Source organism: Cibotium barometz, chromosome 18 (genome assembly GCF_041138505.1).
Source record: "Cibotium barometz isolate CiBa-2024 chromosome 18, ASM4113850v1, whole genome shotgun sequence".
NCBI lineage: Eukaryota > Viridiplantae > Streptophyta > Polypodiopsida > Cyatheales > Cibotiaceae > Cibotium > Cibotium barometz.
Window position 1 is genome coordinate 51557661 of NC_141063.1, and position 10301 is coordinate 51567961.

At 39.4% G+C, this 10301-nt stretch overlaps 1 protein-coding gene across 1 annotated transcript; it reads right to left on the reverse strand.

The window, feature by feature from the left end:
* Positions 1-9521: 9521 nt before the first annotated feature.
* LOC147629458 (uncharacterized) lies at positions 9522-10301 on the reverse strand. Its single transcript, XM_086812699.1, has 3 exons — positions 10195-10301; positions 9681-10098; positions 9522-9574 (listed from the first exon to the last, which is right to left on the reverse strand). The coding sequence occupies exons 2-3, from the start codon at positions 9958-9960 to the stop codon at positions 9522-9524; spliced, it is 333 nt and encodes a 110-aa protein (XP_086668825.1). The 5' UTR covers positions 9961-10098; positions 10195-10301.

The following is a 10301-nucleotide window of genomic DNA, read 5'->3' on the forward strand; positions in this document are numbered from 1 at the left end:
AAGGCTGGCACAAAGTGCGCTGTGAGAGTGTAAACCCGTGGACTACACCACCAAACACGTCAATCACGCCTTCTCCTGCAAATCAACACACATAGGATACCAACACAACAACATAACCAGACACATCACCAGTATCTTTCATCTTTGATTCCCAATCAATACTTCATACAGCTTCTTCCGACACAGAAGCTTCACTTACACAACCTTCTCACATACACGACTCTCACATCAACACAAGGTGTATACTCACCCTGCTGTCCCCATTAATCTTGGCTAATCCCTATCACCTTTCCTCATAAACACATCACATCTACCCATGCAGTAGTCTTTCCGTAATCACCTGCTTCCTTGCTTCCCCAGGTGGCTCTCTTAGAAGTCGGCACCACCCTCCTTCATTGCTTCACTCTGTCCCCTCTTATTGTATCCCAAAGGCTCTCCAGCCAGTCGCCCACCAGCTTTGAAAACAAGACCAGGGACCTCCTAGGCGACTTCCCCAGCCGTCGCCTGCCCTCTGTGCTTTAGCTTCAGTCACCGCCAGCCACTGCAACTCTCTCCACGTCTGTCCTCTACAGCATCCTTCTCTCTCTGGTTGGCTCTGCCTGCTTACCCAAGAGGCATCCTTCCCTTCACACAAGGCGACAGCTCCACCTTCTCTATGCTCACCAGAGCCACACACAAACAAACAAAAGGCCACCTCTACTGTCTCTACCTGCACTCAGGCTCTGCATAGCCAAGGCGGCTCCCCACTCCAAGTCCCTCGACTCACCACTCTCTTCGCTTTTCCTCTGCCTAGCTGCGGTTGTGCCAACCACACCAAAAAAAACGGCCACTCTCTCTCTCCAGAGGGCGCCCCACTAGCAACCCTCAACTCTCTCAGCCTGTCTTCTCTGTGCGTTGCGACTAGCAGCCTCTGCAAGCTCTCTTCTCTCTTGGCTCTTTCCTGTCGAGAGGTCTCCCTTCCAAGGCGGCAACTTTACCCCCAACCCGACTCACCACTCTTCGCCAACCTTCTAGCATCTCCCTCATCATGCTGGCAAAGGCGTTGGCTGCAGCACAAGCCTCCACGTGGACCCTTCAAGCTGGCCACATCGATATTATTTTTTTTTTTATTTTTTCTAAGGCCTCAAGGATGGCTACAATCACTCTTTCCCCTAGCTTTAGGCATTAATCATCAGCTGCACCTCGACTTGCCAAACATGTCAATTCTCCATGCTCCAAAGGTGGCCTCTCTTTCGAATCGGTCGGTGCCCTGCATTTGGCAACCACTCGCACACCATACTGCTGCAATAAAAAAACTTCCAATCTCAAGCACCTGCTCCCGAAAAAAATAACACGTGTACTAGCTCACTGCTGCAAAGCCATTCGCTCTGTACATTTGCCAGGGCATTCAGGGCAAAGCTTATTCGCAAACCATGCATCCCATATGTACACAAGCCCAAAACACCTTTTAGATTTTTGCCTGACACTTGGTATACTTGGAATATTGAATATTTTTATTAAAGAAAAGAGAAATTTTAGATAAATTTATTTGATGACAAAAGTGAAATTCCCATGACATTGAGATTTCAAGCAATTAAATGTAAAAAGAGAAATTTTCATGATAATTGAGATCCAAGCAATTAAATTAAAAAAAAGAGAAATTTCTAGTATAATTCAATTTATGAATACTTATCAAAAGTGAAAATATGGGTGGAATTGATTTTTATAAATCCCATGAATTCTTTTATTCAAAAGAGAAATATTGAATATAATTCATTTGAGAAATTGAGAAAGAATATGAAAATAAATAGTTGTCGAGAAAAAGAATCTTTATCTAAGCCAAACAATTGGTAGAAATTTAAAAAAAGTCTCATTATCGGTATTGAAGTAGGAAAAGCTACTAAATGGGAATAGGATGTGATAAGATGCAAATGGGATGTGATAGGATGTGAATGGATGTGATAAGATGTAAATGGGAGGTGATAGAATATGAATAGATGTAATAAGATGTTAATGGGATGCGATAGGATATGAATGGATGTGATAAGATGTAAATGGGATGGGATAGGATGTTAATGGATGTGATAAGATGTAAATGGGATACGATAGGGTGTGATACGATGTAAATGGCGTTAATGCACTTGTATTGGCGTTAATGCACCTGTGAGAGAGAGAGAGAGAGAGAGAGAGAGAGAGAGAGAGAGAGAGAGAGAGAGAAGCACAATGGTCGGCCAATTTGAGGTTGGATGACCAAGATTCATGGCCATCCAATCTCGATTAGGCGAGAGACACACACACACACACACACACACACACACACACACACACATTCATGGCCCCCATTTGAGGTCAGATGGCCAACATTCATGGCCATCTCATCTCGAATAGGGGAGAGAGAGAGAGAGAGAGAGAGAGAGAGACCGAGAGAGAGAGAGAGAGAGAGAGAGACGATCATAGTACATTGGTCGGCCCATTCGAGGTCAGATGGCCAAGATTCATGGCCATCCAATCTCAAATAGGCAAGAGAGAGAGAGAGAGAGTGAGAGAGAGAGAGTCCAAAAATATCATCATAAGATAGTCTAATAAGATACATATACATAATGAATCAATCCAAAAGATGTATACAATATGATTACTAATATGATTACTACTCATCATCATCAAGCTCTACATATGATGTGAGCTAGGGCCTGGTGCTATGAGCCTGCACCACCCTCTCTGCAATGATCCGCTGTGTCAGATCTACGATGTCCTCTAAATCACGTGAATCGCTAGCTGCTGCTGCTGCTCGATTCTCGGCAGCACTAGAGGACTCTACAACTGCAACTGTGATGGCAGCTCGCTCTCGCTCAAAGCGAGCTCTAGCATAGGCAAGCTCTTGGTTTACAAGGGTATGTCGAGCTGTATGAGCCATCTCCCAAATCCTAGTGTCTGCATAAACTCGAGCCTGGAAACGCCCATGAGTGTCTAACTCAATCGCCATAAGTGCCTGGTCCAAAATCTGATCTGCAAAGTCAAGATCGCTGCCTAGATGGGCTGAAGTAGGCCTCTAAAGGGATCTCTCTCTCGACTCGGCTATGAGTGAGTCCCATCCTGCCAGGCGTCTTTCTCTCTGTGCGAGAGTCTCTGGAAGTAAATCTAGGTGTACTAGAGGCTCTATCTACTAGAGAGCTTTGTAATATCTGCCTCTAAATATCCCTCCTCTGCTAGAGTCTCTACGAGCCTCTTTCTCTGTGACTCTTATGTCTCATCCAAGCGGTAGTCGAGTGACGATGTCAATGGTATCCTCTCGCCCTGGAAATAGATCATCAATGCCCCATCTACGATAAAGGGGCAAAGGAATCTCTCCTCTACACATGTGGCAATCCGCGCATCTCTTGCTACTCGCCGGTGCATGTTGTTTGTCACGAGTCCATGATAAATACATTTTAAACTGATTTTCTCTTTCATGCTGAGGTCAAAGTGAGAGAATCACAAAAAGAAGTAGACTCTTTTGAGGGTACAAGAACATGGCTCTCAAACAAACTTGCCTCGCTCTCGGAATCCAGTTATGGACAGAATGTCATGAAGGAGACATTTGAAAAAGACCTACTAGATGTTCACTCTGAACTTCAAGATGCCATTAATTGCCTTCACCATGTGAAGGCACAACGAGAACTCGTGGATAGTCATGTGGAGAGGGTGAGACTGTATGGTGTAAATATGGAGCTCATGGTATTGTCCCTGACACAAAGTGGGGTGCAGGCTGTGGTGCCACTACCGATCGCACATCCTATTACTTCAAAAAAATGCATTCAATTGCGAATCGACTTGTATGTATCCTACTTTAAACCTTGCTTCCCTTGTAGTAAGTTCCAATTTTTACATCTTTTTTTTCCTTTCTTGTATAGGTGCATGTATTGTGGCCTTGGCTATGAGCAAAAGAGACCTTGGATGTGGTGGTCACACCATGTTTGCACACATATCACTTCATTTGTGCTCGGATCCATTTTTATGAAAGCCTACACTGCCACGCTCCAATGTGTGTGGCAAGGATGTATTCGATGAGTGGGTGAACATTATGGGTTTCAAGGCTACATCAGGTACAACTTGTGTACAAGTATGTAGCAATTCTATTTTCACATTCATTTATACTTATAATGCAATTAATTCAGAGTATAGAAGGCATATTAATTTTACCTATTATTTGTCTAGCTTGTATTCAAAATACTACATACCACTATTCCACACACAATGTCCTGTACGTTCCTTACATAGTGAACTCTTTACATAGTAAACTCAGTGAACTCTGGACATGGCTAAGCACAAAGTGCACATAGTCTGCAAATAGTACACAGTTCTATATCACATAGTTCACATCATATGACTACATAGTAATTGTACACACTACAATATTCTGTGTAGCGGTCTTTCCACTCCGACCGAAACGGAAATTTAGCATTACTAGACCCAAGAGCACTCTTAATCCGACCTATCCAATGCATAATACATAAAGAAAGTCTTCAAATCAGCTCTCAAATACTCAATTTGGACATGAACAACACGAGGCAAAATCCATTGCTTCTCCACATTCCTTGGCACTCCATGGCTCCACCATACTCCATTGCATCCCCACATTACATCATTTCTGTTACATCCTTCTTGGGATACTCCGTGTGCGCTTCGTGTTTGCACTTGTTCTGCATTTCCCAGAACAGTAACATAAAATGTACATTACATAATTGGTTGCTCTAGAATTATGACTTTCAAAAGTACAAACCCTAAGCATTGTTTTTCTTTTGATGAAGTGTTAGTGAAGACCAATGTTGTAGGATTCAAAATTGGTTGACCTAATGCTTCCCAAAGTTCAAATGAAAATACACATTGATAAATTCTAGAATCCATTTTTGCAAACACGGACATGATTTTCTTTTAACATAAGATAAATACTTGAGTGCAAAAAGGTTCCATGTGTGTTAGTCATATTTTTCATGCCCTTCAAAATTTTTCGTTTCTATGTATGAGTGCAAAAAGGTTCCATGTGTGTAAGTCATATTTTTCATGCCCTTGAAAATTTCAAGTTTCTATGTATGTGGTTTGGGGGTGATGTCAATTATTGGGAATATGATCTATCCACTGCTAGAGGAAGGTATAGAAATCATGTTTTAGAGCATGCTAGTTTAGGGTATTCTTTTGGCAAGGTGATGCTTAAGAATGTGAAAACAGTTTGTTCCCTACCACCATAGGGGTATAAAGATTTTGCATTCTAGAGCATTGGGATGGTTACTATGTTTTGGAATTGCTATTTATTATTTAGGAGTAGGGATATTCTTGATAGCTATTAGGAAATGTTTCTAGATGTTTGACTTTGTGGGTGTGCTTATCATATGAATATGTAGATGGAGAAAATTTAGCTTGCACTAACTCCTTCCCCACTCCTACCTCTACATCAACTTAGAAGAGAACATGCACAATGACCCTATGAAAACCAAGCACAAATTCCAAGGAAAAATTAGGACATGACATTAACTCATCTCATTATTGTGCACAAATTTCAAGGCAACTATCCAAAGTTTGGCAGATTGGATTTTGACCATGTTTGTGAAGCTTGCCAATTTGGAAAATAGTCTCGATTATCATTTCCAGCAAGGGGGAGAGTTAGTAGAAATTCGTTGGAAATTGTTCATTCACACATTTGGGGACCCTGTGATCATGCTACACCAAATGGTTGTCGATATTTTATCACTTTCAGATATGATTACATCAAAATGACATGGGTATATTTCCTAAAGGCAAAGTCAGAGGTATTTGAAATATTCTTGGAGTTCAAAGCTATGGTTAAGAAATAAAATGAGTGTCACATTAGATGCCTACATACAGATGGAGGAGGAGAGTATATGTCATATGAGTTTAACACTAGTTTGGTAGCTTAGCAAGACATAAAACTGTCCTTTTGATGTTTTGGGAAAAAATTCACAACTTAGCATGTAAGTAATTTCTTAAGACATCCCTTTTCTAGTGTAATATAGACATATTAGGCTATCTTAAAAATATCTGAGAGGTATCAAAAGACATTAAATCTAAGTGCAAGGTGGTCACACAATTATGTTACCATAGTTTTTCAGCACACGCAGAACTGCATTTTGATTTTTGATGTACTAAGCTCAAAAGTAGACATTTTTTCAATGAGATAAAATTTTTTAGATACTATTTTGAAGTATTAGAAACATGTGACAACATTAAAAATGGTCATAAATTTGATATTGATGTGATTTATTTATCAAATATGTATAGTGGTCACCCTAGTAATATGGATGCTTATTCAAAAAGTTGAACTAAATGGTTCTATGCTTGTATATAACACCCTCTAAATGTTATATTTAGATAGCACTAATATTCTTTTATAAAGGAAAATAATCACATCACTAAAAATGAAGAAAATTAAAAGAGAGTAAGTGCTATAGAAATTATCAACCAAAAACATCAATAACAGCAACACTCGATTTTAAAATATTAGAAGGACTCGACAAACAATACCTACTATATGTATTTTTGTGTTTGTATCTCTAGACAATGACTAGTGGTACTGTTTAAATGTAATTTAGACACTTAAATCCACATATATCATCTCTTAGTTCTTGCATTTCAGAATAGCATAAGTTTCTGCTCAACTTCAAAACTTTCTATAATATAAATTTGGTGCTATATGTCATCTTAGGCTCCCAAAATTATCAGTTAAATCCATAACAATAGATAGAACATTTATACAAACTATGGCTTGGTTTAGACCTTATCTTATATTTTTTTAAAATCCAAAAGTATCAAAATTTGGCTCCTAATCAGCAATTTTCAAGATTTACTTTTAAGCTTATAACTTGTAAAATTGGTTTGAACATTAGCTCAAAGAGAGATAAATAAGCACTAGTGACCTTATGGTAATATTGAGCCTTTTAAAACTTGAACTTACATATATATATATCAAGAATTAAGGCCAATTTATATAAAAATCAAGAAAATAGCTTTGTTTTTTTTTCAGCATTTCAACCTTGAAAACTTGCTTTAAACTTAAACTTATTAATCTTTGTTGTAATTGAAAAAAAATCTATATTTTCTACAGTATATATAAGGCAAACATTTCAATATATATATATATATATATATATAGCCCCTCTCATCCCTCTCACTCTCTTAATCACACTATTAAAAAAACCAATAAATAATAGTGTTCTAAAGCCTATATTTATTGGTTTTTTTAATAGTGTGATTAAGAGAGTGAGAGGGATGAGAGGGGCTATATATATATATATATATATATACACACACACACACACACACACACACACACACACACAAACACACACACACACACATACATAGAGAGAGAGAGAGAGAGAGAGAGAGAGAGAGAGAGACGCTTTAGAAGGCGTCCCAAATTCATGACCTAAACGACACTAACAAGGAGCCTCATATCTGCTTTCATGGACCCTAAAAATAAGTGTATAGGTTTTAAGATTTTAATTTTTCTCGCTAAAAAAAACAAGTGTTTTGTGTTTGATGACTTACACTCTGAAAGCTGACACATACACGCTTAAACACAATCTCACACACACACACACACACACATTTGATTGAGAGAGAGAGAGAGAGAGAGAGAGAGAGAGAGAGAGAAAATAATATATATATATATATAATATTATATTATATTTTCTCTCTCTCACACACACTCTCTCTCTCTCTCTCTCTCTCTCACACACACTCTCTCTCTCTCTCTCGAAAATATAATATATATATATATATATATAATAGAATATATATCTACATGTCCCATAATTCTAAGAACGTATGCTTTCGCATGCAGAATAGAAGAAGTCATGCACCATGTGTGAGAGATAGGGCACTTACCTTCTTCACTTGCCTCTTCTATAGTTGTTTCCATTTCGCTCATCTTTGCCTCTAATCATCGTAGGACATCGCCTTGTTTGGACATTCGAAGGTACGATGTCCCTGCTCTCCACATCGAAAACATAATCCTAATTACCTTGCCCAATCCAAAAATTTAGAATCGTGCGATTTGCAGAATTCTGGAAATTTCGCCTTGGTGGATTGTTTGGCATCCTCTGATGATTGCCCCAATTCTGGTCGGGTCTGGATTTTGGAGCTGATCCCAAAAAATTATGTGGACAATATAACCAATGGAAATCATCTGAGGGTTCTGAGAAGTAGCAGCATCAGCCTTCACTTGATATCTTAATTTATCTGGCAATCCTTCAGTAAACTTGCTCTTCAGGGCATCGCCTGTCCCTTCAAGTGCATAAAAGATTGTCTATCTTCGTATTTCTATTTAAAATTATAAAACTCCATCTTCTTCTCCATATTATAGTGAGGCAAACAATACCTTCTTTATGCATTCCTCCCGTTCAACGGATCATGTTTGCACTCAAGTCTACATGTAGGATATCCACTAGAGTTTTGCTACACTTCATAACTACAAAATCGCAAGGCAAGAGTGGACAAGCGCAACAAGTCCAGTCCTGCTCTCATTTGGTGAGCAACCATGCCTTTGCAGATATGCCTCCCTTGCATGGAGCCCTTTAGGTCACAACAAAGCCAGCTTTTCTATGTGTGTGCTGTGTGTGTGTACAAAATGTTCATACAGGGTTTGTGGACTCTAATCCCCCATTTGATAACACTTCATTCTCCAGTTTGGTCTGGCTTTAGAGCAAAGGATGGGGCTCAAATGCATTGTATGATTAGACTCCACAATGCATTTGAGCCGGCTTTCATTAAATATCGGGGTGCCTATCTAGAGTGACCAATCGAGAATGTGTGTTTAAACACAAAAGGTCCCCCACTACGGATTTGTCCCAAGCCAACACCTTACCACTCTCCCCATGCTAGACTTTACCCACGTCCCAATATCTAATGAGAGGCTTCAACTCAACAACAAACAAGAGTTCTTTTGTGGATCTTCAAATATGGATGTGGATCGTTTTGCTCCTCCCTTGAGGACTCTCTCAGATTTGTGGAGCAAATAGTGTATGCAATATATGGGCAGCCTGGTTTGCTTCCAATTAATTGGCCCTTTGTAGTCTTTGTAAATCATGTAGGTGAGTGCTATTTGGTCTACCGTGGGAGGACCTACTCTAAGGTGGGCATAGCAATAGCCCCTTTATTGGAAGTATAATCCCCCTTCTTTTCGTTTTGTACATAATGGGGTTTTATACATATTTATTGACTTCTCAAAGAAAAAAACAATCAAGGTATGCACACACCTTACTCCTCTTTCTAGTAATTATGATTCATCAACTTCTCCAAAAACTAGAGGTGAGCAATCAAAACATCGTCTTCTGCAACAAATAAGCAACTTACTTACATAATGCATAATCTAATACAGAATGCACAACATATAGAATGCATTATTGTGCAGCAAACTTAGCAAGTTTCTCTTCTTTGATTGAAGACAACATGGGTACAGTGCACTACCTAACATGAATTTGTAATGCAGAACCAAAAAAATTAGATATTTTCACCGCAATTTTATTCTCAATGTGCATATATAAACACTATAAGGAGACATTGAAACTGACAAGGTTTCCGGATGCAATGACATCAATCTCTGGTCACACAATAACTAAAAATCATTCATTACAGAAGTTACTGCAACAAATGCTAGTGCTGAGAGAGAAAGTTCAACAAAGGGAAAATTATAGAGGACACTACACCAGTAGGCCTATTTTTTCCTTCTGAGCTGACTCTCATCCTCGCAGCCTCACTAGCAGACACACTCGGATGGATATTTGAAACTGAGATGTTGATTCCCAATAGACGTCCAGTGACTGAGCTGAATACTGGTCCAACAGAGTCACCGGCAATGCTTCCACCCGACATAGCTACTCTCATATCATGAGAGAGACCAGTGGAAAATGCCCCGGGGGTCATACGCCATATCATGTGCCAAATGCCTGTGCTGTCCACTAAAGTGGAGGAAGAATACCCAAACATGACATAGAGCTTGCCCACAGATGTACAAGCGGGATCGAAATCAATTTCAGCAGTCCTTCGGTGAGTCCTTAAGCTGAGTACCTTGAACACAATGAAGTCATGGCGGTTATCATCTACAAGGATCTCCACATTGATTACCTTCAAACATCAGCAAAAAAAAAAAACAAGAATTTAGCAAAGAAAAGCTAGAAATTCTAGAAAACCCTAAACCTGCATAAAATAGGCACTACACACCTCTTCGGGAGCTTGCAAAAGAGCAGTAAGTTGCTGCCCCACTGACGCCCCAACAAAACAATGTCGTCCAGACAATACAAGAGGAGATTCGTACCCTTGGACAAGAA